Genomic DNA, 20,871 nt, shown 5'->3' on the forward strand with positions numbered 1-20,871 from the left:
GAAAGAGGAAGCATGTTCATTTTTAGATATTATTTCAAAGATGCAAGCTTGAAAAGAATTGGTCAAATTAGCTCATCTGGTCAAGTGCACTTCAGCCTGATTAAGAATGTTATTAAGATTGTTACTGTGATAGTATATGAAGAGGAGTAAGAGGTAAGCTGACTTTCACCAGCTGCAAAATTCAAAGGGAATGATTCTTTAAATAAAGAATTCAGGACATCAACTTAACACCTCCTCTGGAAGGCCAGAACCTCCTATTGCACAGTGTTCTCTGTCACCATTTTGTAGCACTAGCTGGAAATTCTGGTTCTCTGTGGAAAGCTGGAACAAGCTCCCCAGCCAGAGGTGCCTTGAAGATCCTAGTGTCTTCCAAGAAAGAACATTAAATACTCAGATTAATTAGTTTGTATCAAACAAATGAGCATAATGGGCCAATGTCCTGTTAGTTTTTAGCCATTATTATGTTCTTATGAAGAAGCGCCATTTACTGGTCCACCATCACCAGTTACAGAAGTAACTTGACTTTTCTTTGAGGTACTGATTACTGAGTACTGACATAATGAGATCAAGCTACAAGGTGGTAATACTGCTACTGTATATAATCTAGAATCCAGATATTCTTATTCAAGTCTGTTGTGGGCTTTTTCAGTTTCCTAAAATGGGATCAGTGATGTTGTACTGATGGTATATTTGAAAACTCATATTTTTGTCAATGGCCTCTATAATGATTGAACCAGATTATTTGACCTCCTGACACAATCTCTGCAAGAACTTGTGGAATGTGATTATTACACAATGTTCTGTTTTTTGTTTTGTTTTTTGGTTTTAAACATGGTTTGGTCATAGACACATATGCATTCTATGGGACATAGCTATAGATGTTATTGAACATAGTGTTACTGTATTTGCCTTACAGCTGCATTAATCTCATTTTAGTAAAATTAGTGACTAGGTACCACATGGGTGTTTTAGAACATGCTTAAGAGCTCACTTTTTCAATTCTACTGCATTTGAAATTAGCCTTGTTAAAATAATTAAATTAGTTGTACAGATATTATTTAAATTTATTACACATACTGTATATCTAGGTAGAATTATTACTTCAATAGTAGTCAGTCAGGTTTACTAGCCTCAAGACTCCTCCTCAATGAATGCTTTGCAGATATCCTTGCAGTTGCACCAGACCAGGGGTTACTGCTGTGAGATTCCCCATTGACGTAAATGATTTCTGAAGTGAATTCTTATTGTTGATATTCAAACACAGAACTAAGGACTCTTCAATTGGGCAGCCTGACATTCTTTCAACAGCTGTTTTTGCTGAAGGAAAAAAAACAATGTCTTTAACAAAACAAAAGCTCTTCTTTGAAGAAAGCGTTGTGGGTGTCTGGTATGATCTACCAGACAGATTGACGAAATAGCTTCCTACAGTCTTTTAAGAAACAGGTCTTAGATCTGAGAAATTACTAAGAAGCATGGGCCAGCTGGGCCAAATGGCTTTCACTAGTTTGTAGCCTTTAATGTGTCCTACTATAGTAAAACTAAGGCCATTCTATTTGTCATTCTATTTTAACAGAAATTAGGCAATAATAAAAGTCTAATTAACTGAAATAAATGTGTAGGAAATTTCCACAGGAAATCTATTTTTATCAGTCTAGTAGTATTAGAGTCTAAGAAACTAAGGTTTTGGAATTGACCAGGCTGCTCATCTTTGGGCATCATTATTTTACAACAAACAGGCCTTCTTAGCTAATTTAGTTATTTAGGTAATTTAGTAAGAGTAAGTGCTTAAGTAAAACTGAATATTTAAAATATAAAGAATGCTTTATAACCAACTATGATGAAAAATATGATACTGAGTAAGTGATGTTTTTTTTCCTATATATTTTTGATCTTATAGCACAATTACTATTTCATAATGGTGGAGTTGAGAATATTTTTAGCTATTAGATTAGATAAATATTTTCATTTTACATTATTCCGAGTTTTCAGTCACAGTGAAAAGCTCTTTGATGCGCATAAACGATTGCTTTTCTAAAGATGCAAATAACAAAGAAAGGAATTTATAACACTCAGAAAAAAGCAGCGACCATTAAAGGAACTGTTCCTTGCACAGTAACATTATGACACAAACTCTTCTGCAAGACACACAGAGTATATACAGTAGATCAAGAGTTAAACACAGATAAATAGTTATATAGATACTTTAGCTACAATTTCCATTAAAGACTACCATGCATAGTCACTTAAATGAAACATGAAACACATTACCAAATTCCATATGATTATAATTTACTTTTCAGAGTGCCTCAAAGGTCTGAAAGATGCCTTTAGAAATTCATACCTGTAACTTACTCTATGTCAACTAATTCAAAACTGCAGCTGAACAATAGGAATTAGGAGTGACTTCAAATTAGGTTCTTTCATGCTGCTCTTCAGGATTCTTTTCTGTTTTTACATACGCACATCTCCTACAGCAGTTATGAGTGCAGGGCTCTCTGCTGGGGCAGAGGGAGAGAGCTGCAATACAGTGTCTCAATCCTGCAGCTCTCTCTCTCTCTCTGATACCCTCAGCTCAAGGGGGAGGGGGTGACGGTGCTCACCAGGTCTTTAGTAGTGCCCAGTCTCTTTAGTCCATCCAGGGGAAGGAGGTCAGCTGAATCCTTGTGCATGAACTGGGTTGCCTGCTTAAGTCGGCGTTGCTGGTGCAGAATAGCTTTATCCCGGATCTCCATCTCACTCTTCTTGGAGTCTGTCATGATATTTCTTGCCTGCACAGCCTGTTCCTCTAAAACAGGGCTTGATTTTATGTGTTATCTTCCTTGAGCTCTCTTTCAGGTTGGCAGTGCTGATCTCAGTCTCTCTGCCTCTCTGCCTCTCTCTCTTTGTAACTTGTCCTTGCTGTGCTGCAGATGCAAACAGTGCTCTCTCTCACTGCAGCTCTGAAGATGTGCTTTTTTGCAACCCCCTCCCCTACAAAACACACCTCCCCTCCCATCATTTTACGTCATGAACACATTTCCATATATTATCCAACACCGGGAGGGGAATAAAATTCACTGGTTTGGAAAGCAATGCCTAACCACTGTTCTTTAACACTTAGACTGCCACTGGAATACATTCAAGAGTGTTGAACCAGTGAACCATACTGCCATAAGGACAAATCAAACAAAAACAGATAAAATGAAAACCACATTAAGGTTGTCAATTAAGACATTTGTGTCAGTGATATGTCTCATAGATGTGATCACTTTCGACTCATAATTTTCACATTTATATAATAAATGGTAACAAATTACATGATTATGCTGAAAAGCCATTTATCAAAAAATATTAAATTCCCTTCCAAATTTAGAAGGTTTTCTAGAATGTAAAACACCTGTCCCTTCTACCAGTTTTTTTAAAACGAATTCAGAATTGCTCATTTTATTACCCTCCTGGTTTTAAATTGTCATCAGCAATATGCTGCCTCCCTGGAACTGAAATGGCTGACAAAGAGTAAAGGCTTCTAGCAAGTCTAGGAAAACACCCAGTGATTGTTGTTCTAGTCAGGATAAATTACATTGGCTTAAGGCAGCAGACCACCTTGTAAGATGATCCTAGTAGGTCCAAGTTGATATCGATGGACCAATAGGTAGCACTCTTTCTTCTAGACTAGAAATTCCAAACAAATGCTTTAGTATGGTGAACAGAGATACTGTGCTGTTCTTCAGATGACAAGTTAAAACAAGGTGTTAAATATTTGTAACTTTTTGAAAGTGTAGGTGATAACTGCATTATCCTGACTAAATCCAACCTGCTATTTTCCTCCTTAATTCAATTGGTAGAGAAATATCTTATGTCTGTTGTACTGTGTAGCAGGGCTACTGTTGTTATAATGACTATAATACTGTATGTCAACCCATGTGGGTACTGTACTTCAAAGGTGGATGAAATGAGTCCCATTTTAAATGTAAAGCACTGTGGATGCTTTGGGATTAATTGTTCTATATAAATGTAGATAATTATTAATCAAGCAATAATTCTATCTGTAAAATAAATTGAAAGATGTTGGAAATAAACAGAAGAGTAGGACCAAACCACTAGGGTCTTTGAGGATCTCGTCTGTATCTTGCAAAACAGAACAACTACATGCACTACTTTGCAAATACATTCAATGAAATGTCAGCAAAGACTTCTGCTTTTTAGTTCACTGAAAACCAGTCTGTAAAAAGTGTTATTTGAAACCAACATAATGGCAAGCTCTTTTGGAGAGCAAGCTACCAATTCTTGATCTAGCTTTCTCTTGGTACAGAGAAATTTGAGAAAAGTTGAAGTACAGTAGAATAGAATTCCAAGAAGCATTAGCAAGTAAAAGAGGGGAAAAAAGTTGACATATTAATATGTGACTATGGCGGAAAAGGAATCAAGGAAACATGGTGAACAGAAAAGGTGGTGACAAATACAGCATTAAAAAGAGTCAGGGAAGATGAAAGAGGTGGAACTTTAACACTATCAGTCAAAAATAGCATCTAGAGAATTACCATACATTAATCAAATGTTTCAAAATCTTGACAGTTCACGTTCATAAAAAAATCAAAAGCATAAGGTTAGGAGTATGCTGCAGAACACCAAATATTTAGATATTTTTTAATCAAGACTTTTATAATGAAATCAGATGTATTCGTAAAAGGAAGAAGTGGCTATCACAGAATATTTTAATTTTCCTCTTGAAGACTGGACAAAACCCTCAACGATGTGAGAACTGAAATGATACACCTATCTTATTCAGTTGCTTGGGATAACCTCTGAAAGGAATACTTTATTGATGCAGTATTTTTAAATAATCATGACAGTAAGGAAAAGAAGGGCAAGGGAATCATTAGGACACTGATCATGGCTTGAAGTACAATTCTAAATTATTCTGTCCAAAGGTTAAATCCAAAACAAAGGTTTACATTGTGAGGAAAGCAAATTGTGTGGATTAAAACTGTGCTTAAGAGAAGAGGAATGGGATAGAATATACAGTATGTGCAATTAGCAGATAATGTATGCAGGACACATTCATCCAAAAAGCAAGTACTGTAAATCAAAATTCAGAAAGCACTAACACAAGTGGTTTATTTTTGTTTTTAAAATAAGCAAAATGAAAGGTTAAAAAAGGAGTGCAATGATTTACATACACAGATTAAAATAAATATTAGAATGTTCAACAGAGAGAAAACAGTATTGCAAAGGAGGCTAAACTTATATTTTTACAGTACTGTAATAGCAAAAGAAAATAAATGAAATGAAGTAAAATGTATCAGAGGTACATTTAGAAGATTAAAAGGAAATGGTTATTCTGTTAAAATAATATTTCTTCAGGCTGATAAAAGAAAATGTTATATGTTTGTATTAGCATAGCGGAAGAAGTGTTACAGGCAATGGAAGGAATTAGCTAATTGTACTAAAGCAAACTTCTTTGAAGATACAAGAACCGTAATGCACACAAGCAAAGCATAGAATACAGAATATTTCGATACTCTCAATGCTTTTGAGAAAGTTGTACATGAAATAAATTCAAGGCTGTAAGCATCTCAGGTAACACAGCCAATGCTGGACAGCAGTGTGGAGACGTTGTTAGGATGGAGGAATGTGGATTCCTCTCCTCCGTTGTCTTCTGGCTTTTTCTCTTTCTTTATTGTAATGTCAAGTTTTGTCACACAGCTTTGTTAAGTGCCTTGGGGCAGCCTTGTTGTGAAAGGCGCTATATAAAAATAAATTGATTCAAATCCTAGGTGTGTCACTGCTGTTGTACCCTTCAGCAAGGTTCTTCAGTAAGAGTGTTTTACTAAAAATGCTGCATGGATGGGTGCAAATGTAAACAGAATTAAGATTCAAATATCTGCCAATTTAATCATATGTAATTATGAATGCATATGAATCATTGGATCTAGAATTGGTTAAACAAAAAAAGTATAAAAGATGACTGCTCACATTGAGGCAATGTAATTTGGTGTACTGCATGGGTCTGTATCAGAACTCACCGCTCCACCAGCTTTATATACTGTAACTGATCTAGACTCAGGTATATCTAGGACACCAGAGAAGATGATACTTAACAGGATTTGCAAATTGTTTGAAAGCATTACAGGAATTTCAAAAAGAAGTTGACCAAATTCAAGACTGGGCAAGCTCCTCTGTTTTACGCATGGAGTTTCAGGAATCAGAAAATGCAAGCACATGCTACAGTATATGAAGGTAGTTAAACATAACTTTTAAATATAAGGTGGGAAATGCTACTTTTGAAGTAGCTACCCTAGGAAAAAACATTGTAGGAAAATTGCTTTTGTAGAATCAATCAGTTTTGGAATGTTAGGATGTATCATTACAATTCTGGCCCTTCAATTAAGAGATGTTATATGTCTGTTGGAGTGGCACCCTATTCTTCCTGGAAAGGCTCCAGATTGTAGAGATCATTATCAGGAGTAAGTGTCTTTTTCTGATAACAGTTATACAGATGAATATTTTGTTGTAATTGTAATATTACAAAATATATATAGCTGTTCTGGAATCCACTCAGTGAAGATCCATCAGGTACATTCTCTCTTTCAAAGAAATGCCCTACCCTGGCAGGCTTAGATAATTACAATAAATCCTTTTAGTCTTAAGCACATACATTTACAGGGGTACCTGACTCTGAGTATTCAAAATCCTCAAGTCAGGACTAAGTTAACCCAATGGACGTCTTCTATTTCAGATTAATTAAAATACACAAATTGGTGCTATGGGGGTGTTCAATTAAAACTGAGAACAGGAGGAGTGTTTTAACACAGTGGGTTGTGAGAGTCTGCAGTAAGCAGGGTCAAGATGGTTATGTATATAATGTTGAAGCTGATTGCCTGGAACTTTCAATAAAGAGATGGAAGGGCTCATTAAGCAAATTAGTTACTAACAAACAGTCTATAAGGATGTTTTTTCCTCTTAGTTCTCAAATTACTTCTATAACTTTTTCAATCCAACTCACTGCTGTGATCTCTTTATGTATCAGTATTGGGGAGGTGAACTTTTTGGGACGAAAACACAATATGTTACACACAGGTAAGACCTGCGGAAATGTTCCCTTGAACACCGTAGCTGAAGCAGTCTGTTGCTAAAAGTGCTCCACTGCCCAGTAACAGCCCCATGAAGCGGATGAGAGGTGTTGTTCATGGTGGCTGTGAGCTTGGTCAGCATTCTCCTCTCAGCCACCACCTCCATGGAGTCAAGGCTCATCCCCAACACAGAGCCAGCCTTCTTGATAAGTTTATTGAGCCTATTTGCATCTCTTGTCATGATGCTGCTGCCCCAGCACACAACAGCATAGAAGATGGCCACTGCCACCACTGATTCATAAAAAATGTGTAGCTGTGTTCCACACACACCAAAGGACCTGAACCTCCTAAGAAAATAGAGTTGGCTCTGGCCTTTCTTGTACAGGGCGTCAGTGTTACCAGACCACTCCAGCTTATCATCCAGGTGTACCCCTAAGTACTTGTAGGAATGTATGCCCTCTATGTCCTCACCATGGATGGAAACAGGGTTCAGCGGAGACTTATTCCTTTGAAAGTCCAAGATCATTTCTTTGGTCTTTCTGGTGTTAAGATGGAGATGGTTAAGATGACACCACTCCACAAAGTTGGCAATCAATCTCCTATATTCCTCCTCCCTCCCCTCTCTAATACTCCCCACAATTGCAGAGTCATCTGAAAACTTCTGCAGATGACATGTCTCAGAGTTGTACCTGAAGTCAGAGGTGTAAAAGGTGTACAGGAATGGAGCAAGATCGGTCCCCTGTGGAGCCCCAGTACTGCTAACAACCTGTTCAGACACACAGCTCTGTAGCCGTACATACTAGTGCCTGCAGGTCAGATAGTCTATAATCCAGGACACCAGGGGAGTGTCCACCTGCGCTGCCCTTATCTTATCTCTCAGTAAAGGTGGATGGATGATGTTAAAGGCACTGGAGAAGTCAAAGAACATAACTCTCACAATGCTCCCGTCTTCTCCAGGCGAGAGTTATCTCTGTGTAGCAGATAGATGACTGCATCCTCCACTCCCAAGTGTGACCGGTAGGTGAACTGCAGGGGGTCCAGTGCTGTACTCACCAGGGTTCTGAGGAGGTCCAGTACAAGCCTTTCCAGAGTTTTCATTAGGTGTGATGTAAGTGCCACTGGTCTGTAGTCATTCAAGACTTTAGGGTGCCCCTTTTTGGGTACTGGCACCAGGCAAGATGTCTTCCAGAGCATCGAAACCTTTTCTAATCTCAGGCTGAGGTTGAAGATGTACTGCAGCACTGAACCCAGTTGGTCCGTGCAGATCTTTAGCACCCTGGAACTGACACCGTCAGGACCCGCTCTCCTCAACTACCTTCTGACCTGGTCAGCTGTGATGAATAGGCTGTGGAGGGGAGGGGAAGATGGAGTAGGAGTAGGAGGGATCTCATTATGGGGTGACTGAGGACATGAAGAGGGTGTCTGGGGTGAAGGCCTGTGAGATGAATGGACAGTGGACCCTGTATCGAATCTGTTAAAGAAAAGATTCAGCTCATTGGCCCTCTCCAGGCCTCCCTCACTCTGTTGGCCGCCGGACAACTTGTATCCGGAGATCTTCCTCATGCCATTCCACACTTCTCTCACATTACTCTCCCTCAGCCTGTCCTCCATTTTCCTCCCATAAGCCACCTTGCTCTCCCTAACTCTCACCTTTAATCTCCTTTATGATTAAGGGAGATTAATCTCCCTTACGAATAATCTCCCTTAAAAAAGTGTACATCTGTACTCCATGGTTGAATCAGAATAAAGAATACTGAAGTACAGTGAAATGATGATAAATCCATTGCTTCCCAGATTTCCCAATGATAATCCAAATGTGCAAAATGTCTGGCTCATAGGGTTCAGCCAGTGCTCCGTATAAACGCTATCGCTTTGGAGTCCCATCGAAACAGTTAAATTAATTCTCCTACCTGATGCAATTTGTACTGGTTAAACAAATTCAAACCCCCCAAAAAAGCAAAACGTTCATTGTAGAGCTGAATGTGTTTGGAGAATTAGGTTATTAAGTTCAATACTGTTTTCCAAACTTCATGTACTGCTTTGTAAATGTAAAAGCAGGGAAACACAATATGGTGACTGGCTCAATGATTCCCATTGATTTCTGGGGCCAAGCACAAGTGCTACTGGAGAGAGTAATCAATGGGCAGCATGAATTGACACCCTGTATGGCCTGAGTCACTTTTTCTGCCTGGCAGGCTCGGAGATTGATTCAGCAGCCCCTGCCCTTTTCAAACTCAAGCCCCTCTCATGAGACTGGTAGACCAGACACACAAGAGTAGAGGCCCTGCTATGAGATAAATAATCACTCTGTCATTGTCACCATGAGTCCCTTATTCCCAGAGCTGCCTTCTCTCTCTGTGTCTCCATGCTGAACAATCTCAGATTTTCTATGTTTGGCAAACCCACAGAGAACTATGTGATTTTCTCAAATAACAAGAATCAACCAGCAGCTTTTACATATTTTCCAAAACTTTGTTTAAGGTGCTGGAAACATATTTATGTGTATCCAAAATTTATGTGATTTTTAAAATAGCAGATCATATTTTATTTTAACCCTATTTCATTAAAATGCACCAGAAAACATACAGTAGTAATGGCCTACGTATGTAAAGGGCATTGTTGAAAGACTAGCTGAACTTTGGTCTGTAACAGTACAACAGTATTTAGTATGATCGTACAGCACAGGACTGTAGATCTGGAAATGTTTCCAGTATAATTGCTGAAAAGGAGGTGATGTACAGTATGCTAACTGAGGGAATGGAGAGAGTAGAGAAATACCTGCAGTTTAGCTAAAAAATACAGAAAGCTATCTGGGAATCAGTATATTAATAATTTAATATAGTTGGGGTTACTGAAACATGACATGTTTATTTTTTTTTGTTTTTAATGAGGAATACTGGAATATTATAACCTTTATGTTTCAGGATTGGCTTGAAAGAAAGGAAGGGAATGTGAGGTTTTGCTTGTATTTATTTTGGTTGGACATTGTAATCCAAGTAAAGAAAGCATCAGAAGCACTTTAAAATAAAGGTATAATTGTGAACTTTTTGTTAAAATGATCAAGAAAGCAACTTTTGACAAACTTGTGTTGGTTTCTTGAATTAAACCTTCTCATAAAGCCTTTGATGATTTTATTTCTTCATGTTGGTTACAAAATGCAAATGTTCCTAAATACATTCAATGTAATCAATGTAATCTTCAGTGTGAATAGCTAAACTTTAATGACTAGTAATCTATTCATCCATTTTCCAATCACTTTATCCTATAAAGGGTCTTTTCCAGGCAAACAACAAGTATAGTACAAGGCAGAATACAACCTGGGCAGACACCACTCACACCAGAGCCATTTTTGTCCTGGAAGCCAATTAACCTACCAGTATGTCTTTGGACCAGATCACCTGGAAGAAACCCACACAAACACAGGAAGAACATACAAACTCCACACAGATAGCATCCCAGGATCAAACTCAGGTGCCCCAGTATTGCAAGGCAGAGATGCTACCCACTGCGCCACCATGTCCCCCATAACTAGCAATTAAAATCATTATTATCAATGAACTCTTTTTTCCTTAATATCCAATGTACTTTTTTTTGGTACTGTATATTACAACCGTTTAAATTTCTAACACCATGAATAATAATTGCTTACATTATATAGTGCTTTTCTGAACACTCCACTCAAAGCACTTTACAGGTAATGGGGACTCCCCTCCACCAATGTGCAGCGCCACCTGGATAATGTGACGGCAGCCACAGTGCACCAGTACGCTCACCACACAATATCAGTGGGGAGGAGAACAGAGTGATGAAGCCAATATATAGATAGGGTTTATTAGGAGGCCGTGATTGGTAAGGGACAATGGGTAATTTGGCCAGGACGCCGGGGTTACACCCCTACTCTTTTCAAGAAACGCCCTGGGATTTTTGATGACCACAGAAAGTCAGGACATCGGTTTTACGTCTCATCCGAAGGACAGCACCTTTTTACAGTATTGTGTCCCTATCACTATACTGGGGCATTACGACCCACATGGACCACAGGGTGAGCAACACGTACTGGCCCCACTAACACCTCTTCCAGCAGCAACCTTAGTTTTTCCCAGGAGGTCTCTCATCCAGGTACTGCCCAGGCTCACACCTGCTTAGTGTCAGTGGGTTGCCAGTTGTGAGTTGGGGGTGATATGGCTGCTTGCCTCAACTAAAGTTAATTTATTATGCCATGGTTTTCCATTTTCTTTCTCTGTTTTAGTATTGGGTAATTGTAGTGTATTACTGTACACCTAACATATACCTCAGTAGAAATTTACAGTAAATAGGCTTTTGTAGCATTATGTTAAAATCTTTTACAAGCAGAGGGGCTTAGCCACAAATTATCAATCCACAGTACTTTCCTTACCCAAGGCTTTTAAATGCTTTTAAATTAACACAGTTTTTAATCCCTAACTCTTACATGCTTTCATATCTTGAAACCCATGTAACCCATTGTTTACAGCACTGGTTTTGCATTATGCTCTAAAGCTTAACTACAACTAATACTTGTGAACTGCAGGAGCAGAAATAGCTTGCCATCTACATGAAAATGATCTGTATGTTTGGAAACCATTCATACTGTAGATAATGTAGAAAGCTGGCTGACCCAGTCGTCTGTGGGCCAGAGAACATCTGGAGTGTTGCCAAGAGAGTGGTAGAGTGCTCTATTCACCAAATCATAGCTGGTACTGAATTTGTATTGTTGTGTTCTTGACAGTGTTACAGTACATTTCATACTGAAAACATATTATGATTATTTTATCTACATTTTTGCACATATTCAGGAGTTGGATGCATGTGACGAGAATCCACAACTCACTCCAAGCCTCCACTCTTCTTTTCTACTTTCACGACAAATTATTAATAGAAATTAGCTAAATGAAATTAGTTAGATGAAATAGATTAAATTAGAGTTGTCATTTAGTAATCTTTTAATTGACTTTGATCAGAATCTTCAAAAACTCAGTTGCAACAGTTCAAAGTAAACAACACATGAGCAGCATATATCATGTAGCTTATCTACCATGTTTTTCAACCAAATTTCTCTCAGGTGTTCCTCTTCATTAATAATGGGTGTTTCTCTCTACACATCCATAAACCTAAAAGACTTCTTTTGTAGCACATGACAGATATCTATTAGGATTTCTATTATATAACTGTTAATGACTAGAATTTTGGAGAGTAGAAGTTATTAAAGGAATTGTGTTTCTGCATAAAGAAGAAAAAAACACTGAGAGAAAAGAGCACAAAAATCATACAGTACATGTCTCAGATGTTTGCATAGTAACAAATTAGATTTAATTGAATCCGTTCCATCCATATTTATAACTGCTTCATCCAATGCAGGGTCACAGGGGAGCCAGTGTCTACTCCCAGCAAGCAACGGGTGCAAAGCAGGATATACTCTGGGTGGGACACCAGTCCATTGCAGGACTGGTGCAGTCCATACAGTCCATGCAGGCACAGACATGCACACACTCACACCAGGCCCAATTTTCCCAGAAGCCAGTTAACCTACCAGTATGTCTCTGGCCTGTGGGAGGAAACAGAAGCATCTGGAGCAAACCCATTTGCACACTGGGAGAACATACAAACTCCACACGCATAGCATCACAGGTCCTGAATTGAACTCTGGGCGGCATCACTGCAAAGCAGGAATGCTTACATCTGCACCACCATGCCACCCTTGATTTAAACCATTATTGTTGCATTTCATTTGTGCATTAGTATATGTTACAGACTACTTTGTGATGGAAAAGAACTGTTCAAGATTGGTGAATATGACTATGACATATTGAACAAAACAGTGCCAACCACGTAAATGAGTAAATACTTTTTACTTCTTTACATGTAATTTCTTATTAGTTAGTGACTAATGACACTGTTGTAGGAAGTGTTGTCCTTTGGGTGAAATAACTTGAAATTCTAATACTTCTCACTTCACTGTTTTGTGTTTCCTCTCCTTTACACAGTACAAAATGCTTGAAATGGATGAAGGACACTATAGTAATGCACTTATAGTGCTAGTATAGAGACTGATTCATAAGCATTAATCTCTGAGACTCCCTGTGCATGTAATAACGGTATGTATAAATAAAAACAAATCTAGAAAACCTATGAATATGGGTTTCCTTTCTGTATTGTATGATGCGCTTACAGAGAGTTAGCAAATTGTCTGCACTTTTTTCCCAAATATGGGAAATTTTATATAGTACATTTTATATTAATTATTTTTTAACAGTAATATCTTTAGCACTCACGTCTCAAGTTCTATTTTAGTGTTTATGCACATTAATTAATTGTTGATGTAGGAAGCCTTTGTTAAATATTTAATAGTGTTAAAGTTCTGCAGCTATTCACAAGTGTGTTGCAAACTACAGAAGACATCTTCTGTAAAGAAAAAAAAACGTGTGGTCTGGTTGCACTCCAAGCTACACTATAATCTAAACCAAAAGGTATTTTCTTCAGGTTCCGATGCTAGAATTGCAATTATTTTAGCACAGGGGTGTGGATTAAACAACCCAAAAGTATAGAAAAGAGTAACTGGGGGTGTCAATGTTATCAGCTAACACGGATAAGCAGTTTTATGCAGTTGCAGACGCAATGTGCTCATTTCGTCACGTTGGAGCAATAACGCCATCTCCTGGTAATTAACTTCTTTAATTTCCAAAATTAAGCATACAGTACAACAACACATTTTTTAACTTGTCCATTTCTAGCGACTTCGACCAACCCATTTTTTTACCGCTTCATTAAATTCGGGGTTGCAGGGGAGCCTAAGCCTATTCCGGCAAGCAACAGGCACAAGACGGGATACACAGCGAACTGGACTCCAGTCCATCGCAAGACGGACACAACCAGCACACGTTCTCACCAGGTCTAATCTCCCCAGAAGCCAATTTACTTACACTTTGATTTTAGACTGTGGGAGGAAAGTGGAGCACCTGGAGGACACCCATGCGAACGCAGAGAGAACATACATACTCCACACAGATAGCAACCCAGATGCGGAATTGAATCAAAGCCCCGTGCGCTCCGAGGCAGCAAAGCTAATTTGAATAATTTATTTTTGGTTTGGTTTTAGGACTGTGAAGTATTGTTTATTTTTTCTTTATTGTAAAGTCACGATACTTTATTTTCTGCTGTTCTTTTTGATCACTTTATTATGGGCTCTTTAATACCATTCGTAACGTTACCATTCTATCACTTAACTTAATTAACTTAAGTTCTAAAACTGGATTTATATCGCAATTTTAAATGCATGGATAGGTCACTAAACTAAAATCAACTAGCCCTTTAAAAACGTGAGGTTTAAGTCCTATTGTTTTGTATGGTTGCTAAGTGCAAGCATTAGACACCAAATGAACAGAGATGAGATTATAAAATTCGCACACGAATCTTGTGAACTCCATTTATTGTAAGTATTCATGTGTATTGGGGAAGGGCGTTAAAATAACAGAAGAAGAAACATTTTTGAACAATTTATGATTTTTGAAACCAAACAGTAGATTTAATAGCACAACCATGTCCAGTATGGAGTAGACCTCGAAAATAATTTGATTGGTTGAAAGGTACTATTCAATAGTGCTTTTCAACGCCGGCATTTCAGAATCTAGCTGAATGTTAAAACGTACAATTTATGAAGACTTTTTTTACAGTGCATTCATAATCTACATTTTTTAGGTAACAAATTGTGGATCTGCGCGCTGCAAGTGTCACGCGTTTTACTTTTACAGTACGGAAGGTGTTAACAAAACTGAATATACTGTAAAAAGTTGCAGACAACAAATACAGTAATGGATATTTGTGATACTCAGCATAATGAGAATGCCTAATCTAATTAATGATACCATAGAAATGTACCATACGTATATGTGTGTAAGGTCTGAACCTATACTTTGTTTGACATTTGAAGAATATTTTTTTTCTGAAAACAATGTAAAAACTGCCAGCTCAGGAACTCCTGTAGACTATCCTTTGTCTTACTATTATTGCTTAGTTCTTCTACGTCCACACTTTAGTGGACAGCTGTATTGCTGACCTCATATGGATTATCATTATTATCTTTCATTGACTAGATATGAACTTCTGCTAAATTAATTTCACCGCGAGTCAGACAAAATATAATTATGACGTAATAATGGGTAGTATTTACTGTATCACTACATAAATGTAACATAAAGAAGATGCTCTTGGTTGTGAATCTGAATTGTGCTTCTTCATCTTACCACCTTTTGTTCATTTGTCTTAATGTTTTACTTTAAAATGTAACATGTACTGTAGGATTAAAAGGCTTTGCAGACCACATTTCTGGACATGGGGTAGATTTAGTAGACTCTGTTCAGATGAAAGAAAAAAATAACTTTTACATTATATATTGGGTGTCCTTTACATGCATCTTTTTCCCCATGCAATTTTCAACAAAGCTCACAGTCTCTAAACTAAAACATTTGTTGGTTAAATGTTTTAAAAGAACAATAAACAACAGATACAGTAATTGACCATCATTAGCTATTGGTGAGATGCACAAACTTAATTAAAATTCTTCTTTTAGATATTCATATGCAGATAGGAAGAAGTTATTAGAACCCCCAAGTTGCTAGTCTGTTTCTTATTAAACTATATAATATTTTTTAAATGGAGTTCTTAACTGAAGTTTGAAGGGAAGAGAAGATCACTTTATTGGCCATATACAATTTCTTGTATTAGGAATTTGTCTTTTTGCATGCCCCAACTTGCTCTCCATGAGACACACAGACAGGGAGAGAAGCTTGGGGTCAGAGCGTAGGGTCAGCCATTTATACAGCACCCATGGAGCTTGGGGGCCCAAGGGAGTAGGATTCTTCTGCCGGCCACGGGATACTGTCACGGATGTCGGAAAGGACAAACCGTGGAGAGGCAGGAGAGCGAAAAAGACCCTATGCAAGGCGGCAGAACGGGGAGTTAGCCCAGGCTCGTCAGTGCAAAGAGTTCTGGAGTACCGAATAGAAACCTATGCCCTCAGGTAGCAGATATGGGGCGACCTGGTGCTAGGCGGGTCTCAGGACATCCAAACGTCAATGCCAAGCGAGGCAGAATAAGTGACCTGGAAATATATAGCCCAAGGAAAGAGGGAAACCGGAAGGACAGCAAAGCAGGAAACTAGGGACAGGACAGAGTAGGAGCGCCTTCTGGCTGCAGAGGGCATGACAGATACAAACCAGCAACCTTCCAGCCACAGGCGCAGATCATTGGCCACAGAACCACTGCACCGCATTGCACCACCCATTTGAGAGGGATGACTACACAACCAAACCATTTTTGTCTCAAAAGGGAAACAAAACATTTTTGCAAGTCAGCAAAAATGCCATAACTTAAATTTGTATAGCTGGCAAACTGCGAGTCTCGGGATATGAGTGACCGGTGAAAGGCTTGCTATGGTGCTTATGCTGTTGACAAGAGGGGACGTGGCTACACTGAGGCTATATATACTGTACACCTCATGTTAATCCTTTAGAATTTGTATTTTCCTGTTTAACCTATAGTCCTGCTAATATTTTCTGCTTTCTTAATCAGAGCATTTAAAATGTTCAATGCAAATAAACTTTATCCTGTTATCCTTCAATTCAATGTACTACATTTTTAAATGTTAGTGTGTTTTAATAATGACAGTATTATTAGTGAGACAGCAGTAAGTTAATCAATTTTCCACAAACATTTCAAAATATTTTTTCCATGATTTGTTTTTGAACAGATGAAATGTGGAGGACAGCACTTTACAGACTACATAAAAGAATCCAAGAAAGTTAAAACAGAGACTTCTTGGTGGTCTCTGGGAAAAGTATGAGATCATACCAAGAGACCAAGACAAGATCTTCTCAACAAGCTATAAAAGAGGTTTTTTCAGCAGCAGAGCAAAGGGGAGATCATGAGGAAGCCCAGAAGAAGAGGAATGTGAAGAAGAAGACAATAGTTGTCAATCTGCAGAACATGTATGAGAGAGAGAAAAATGAACAGTGTTTTTCTCATAATAAGACATCCAGGACCAGTGAAGACAAGCAAGGGTGTGACATTTTAAGGAAAAATGCCAGTAGCAGAATCAGGTGGTCTTCACATCCTAACTCCAAAATACCGTCTCTGGGAGAGATAGAAAAGGAAATCTCCAGCATTACAATAAACAATTCTGAAGGAACTGGAGTATCCAAAGACAGAAATCACCAAAGACTGGTCATTGCGGTTATGAAGCCTTTTGGAATACGGATTCTACGGTGTCATTCAGCACCTACAAAAAATGTGTCTGTGGAGTACCTGAAGAAAGCCAAACTGCAAATGAAAGCTAACAACGTTTTAACAGAGGAAAAGAAGGAAGCAGAAGTGGGAACCCTCCCTCTAAAGGCAGCTACAGTATGCAGGCTGGACACCTCTGAGAACAGGCAGCTCAAGGAGTGGCTTCATCAGAAGAACCTGCTGAGGAGAAAAAAAAGAGCAGCCAGGAGGAACCAAAAGAGGCAGGAAAGGGAGGAGAAGAAAAGGAGAGAGCAACAGAAGCAGGAGAGAGCAAAGAACTCAGAGCAGCAGGTGAGAGCCTGGATGGAAAGGAAGAGAAGGGAGGCTTCTGAGCAGCAGAGTGCTAATCATTTGAAAACTGACAGGAGGTTAAAAAATCATGGCTCTGGTGAAGTATCCCAACAATCAAAGAGCCATGATAGAGAGACACATCTACATTGTGGTACTCATGCTCGTCAAAGTCAATGTTCACAAGCAATGAAACAGCTAAACAGACCAAAAATGGATAAATTGGCGATCCACACTAGTGCAGACCTTTTGCCCCAAAAGACAAGTCTGATTGGTGAGGGACAAACAGATTCGAGGAAAGACGGGAACACAGCTTCAGAGAATCTTTCATTAGAATATGACATGCTTTCTAGTAAAGTAGAGCAAGAGGGCATTGCTGCTTCACAGCCAGTTGGTCAGATATCAAGCACAGTGACTGGTCTTACAGAGGAAACTTTGAGTAAGACAGCTACTCCCAAGCCTCTGGCATCCCAGAACAAAAGAAAGGGGAAGCCTACAGACACAAGTAAAGTTCAAGTGATGAGAACTCCTGAAGAAGTATCCAAAAATGAGACTCTTTCACTAAAATCTTCCAAAACCATCAGAAGAACTTTAACAGATATTAAAGTAGTACCACACGAAAAGTCCTTGCTTACAACCAGTGTTGACACTTTACAAGATGCCAAAGATGATAAAAAAGGAGAAAGCTGGAAGCCCAAAAAGAGCTTAGCCATCATACCAATGAAGGCCCTCAAACCACATAGATCAGAAAACAGGCCTCTGTGCTCTAAAGGCCCAGACAGTGGAAATAAACTACCAACAAGTCTTAGGCTATCTCATAGTGAGTGGCTTCAAAGGAAGACAGAAGAGAAGAAGAATGAGGAGAAACATAAGAAAAAGGTGGCCCAGTTGGACCCTGATCTCCAGGACATTATCCCAAAACTGGCCAGGAGGAGAATAGAAACAATCCGAGAGGGGAAGAAGAAGGTGGATACAGGGATCCATTTTAATAGGTCTTCTGACATGGAGTCAATTCTGAATCCAGTGACCAGACCAAAGTGGGTTAAAGATGCAAAGTTGAATTCGGCAGTGGAGCAGCAGTTCCTGCGAGTGCTGGCCCAGAATGCAGTGAAAACAGGATGTAGTGACATTTCAGAGCAGAACCTGAATGCCGATGAGTCTGAGCCTGTCTGCTTAAAATCTGTCAAACCTTCAGACAAATGTAAAGCCAGCTCCCTTAAAATTAAAATCAGAGGGAAAAGAGGAAATAGAACAGATGCAACTGGAAACCAGGTTAATGTGAACTTACCTGAGCGCCCTGAGCCTCAGGGAAGTGAAGGAGAGGCAGTTTTCAAAATTCAGTGAAGTTAAAGAATATCAAACTTGTTCTGAAAATTTTGTTTGCTCTCTATATCTGGATATATATTGGGTATATACAAATAAAATCTCCTTTTAATGATTTAAGTATGGAAAAATTAAAAACATTATGTAACGTAATATTTGCTGGCTAGACTTTTGTTTTTCAAAAGAAGTGCTGTATTAGGAAAATCATTTCATCTTAAATGGCAGTGGTTACTCTTTGTCACAAAAGGTAAAGAGTATATCTCAGTTTTTAACATATTTCACCTTATGTGACATGGAATAATACCTTCATTACTGTGTTGCTGGTCACTAAAGTCTACTGACAATGGAAGCAAACAAATGTATAATTACTGTATGCTGATATTTAATATTGTGTGACTGATGTGGTGCACTATTAAAAAATAACAATTTAAGCCAGTTTATTAAGAACATTATGTATTGGTTATTTAGTTTGGAAAAGGGGTTTAAATTAAAATTATATAATTTTATCACTTCAATTTCAACACAATACACTTTCACAAACACAAATACAAATACAAAATCACAGGTCCTGCGAAAAAAATTCGAACATTAAAAATGCATTACTGTACATCCATTATGGCTTTGCAATGATAAAATCATACACATGCCATTCTGTGAAAACATTTGTTTTATTTTTTTTTTAGAATTTAAGAGTGATTATTGTGCATTTGATTTTACTTCTGCCTTCTGCTACCTATAATTTACCTATAAATACCACCATTAGTTGTGGATTGCAGCTTTATAGCTTGAAGAGGATTCCACAGTTAAAAACAAACCTTTATAAAGCAAAGTCAAGTTTTTATTACAGACAGAGAAAAATTGTAGTTCTGATCCAATAAGTTCTGTTAATAATAATTTTATCACCATATGCAGATTACATTTCACCAAGCACTTTATTAAAACATAAACAAGTATTTCACGCAATTCCAGTTATATATTATCACAGCAAGAGTATAATTGTATCACGGTGAGAGTATAATTTCTTGAAATACCTTTTTAAATTTTCCATTAACAATTTTCCATTAACAATTTTCCATTTAAATATTCCATTTACATTTCCATACATTTTTCATATTAGATCTCTCAGATTTCCCCCGCTTCATAATTTCCATTTAATGGAATTTTGTCGTTTGTAATTGCCCATGGCCACACCCAGCTTTACTGCCTGCAGTGAATGAAAATATGAAAAATATCCTGAATTTGTATTTTAAATAGTGTACTGGAATTTGAAAAATGGAATGGAAATCATTTCTATTTTTAGTGCAATTTAAATGATTTTCTTTTGTTTTTTTAGTATTGAAACATATACAGAGAATAAGAAACAATTCATAATAAAAATGTATATCCAAAGACTCAGACACAAGAGCATAGATTTTAAAATCTATTTTACTATGTTTTCAAAACCTTTTCTATGTATTTTCAAAGATTTTTCGATATTATATACAGTACATACTCTTAGAAAGGCATGGTGGTGCAGTTGTTAGCATTCATGTCTCATATAAAGACCTAGGTGCTATCTGTGTGGAGTTTGTATGTTCTCCCAATGTCCATGATAGTTTCCTCCATGTACTCCAGTTTCCACACAGTCTAAAGACATACTGGTACTATATTCAGATCATTTGGTAAAATAGAGCATTTCAGTCTTGACAGATACTGTACAGGTTATGCAAGATTTTAGCTGCTTGTCCTGTATTTATTTCAGCATGCAGTATTTATTCTGCTTGTATTAAAGTGTTTTCCTAAAACATAGGCATAATTCTTGTGTATTTTGCTTGTGTCCTATGAAATTTTATGTGTACAGAATGTCCTTTTTGGAAGAAAAGCTTTGTTGAAGTAGAGTAAATTATTAGCAAATGATTCTATTGATTTTCTT

The 20,871-nt window shown here is 37.9% G+C and overlaps 2 protein-coding genes across 2 annotated transcripts in view; one reads left to right on the forward strand and one right to left on the reverse strand.

The window, feature by feature from the left end:
- Nucleotides 1-2,939, reverse strand: part of nrip2 (nuclear receptor interacting protein 2) — a 55,008-nt gene extending 52,069 nt beyond the window's left edge. Inside the window, exon 1 of the mRNA XM_088646881.1 lies at nucleotides 2,601-2,939. Within this exon, the coding sequence (XP_088503007.1) occupies nucleotides 2,601-2,756 (156 nt within the window). The 5' untranslated portion in view covers nucleotides 2,757-2,939. The remainder of the gene's footprint in view (nucleotides 1-2,600) is intronic.
- Nucleotides 2,940-14,361: 11,422 nt separating this feature from the next.
- On the forward strand, nucleotides 14,362-20,738 carry LOC148654534 (uncharacterized). The gene is made up of 2 exons (XM_088646882.1): nucleotides 14,362-14,499; nucleotides 16,816-20,738. Exon 2 carries the CDS (start codon nucleotides 16,905-16,907, stop codon nucleotides 18,978-18,980), a length of 2,076 nt encoding a protein of 691 aa, XP_088503008.1. The 5' UTR covers nucleotides 14,362-14,499; nucleotides 16,816-16,904; the 3' UTR covers nucleotides 18,981-20,738.
- Nucleotides 20,739-20,871: the final 133 nt, after the last annotated feature.

This window comes from Lepisosteus platostomus, chromosome 9 (genome assembly GCF_059453375.1).
Source record: "Lepisosteus platostomus isolate fLepPlt1 chromosome 9, fLepPlt1.hap1, whole genome shotgun sequence".
NCBI classification, from domain to species: domain Eukaryota; kingdom Metazoa; phylum Chordata; class Actinopteri; order Semionotiformes; family Lepisosteidae; genus Lepisosteus; species Lepisosteus platostomus.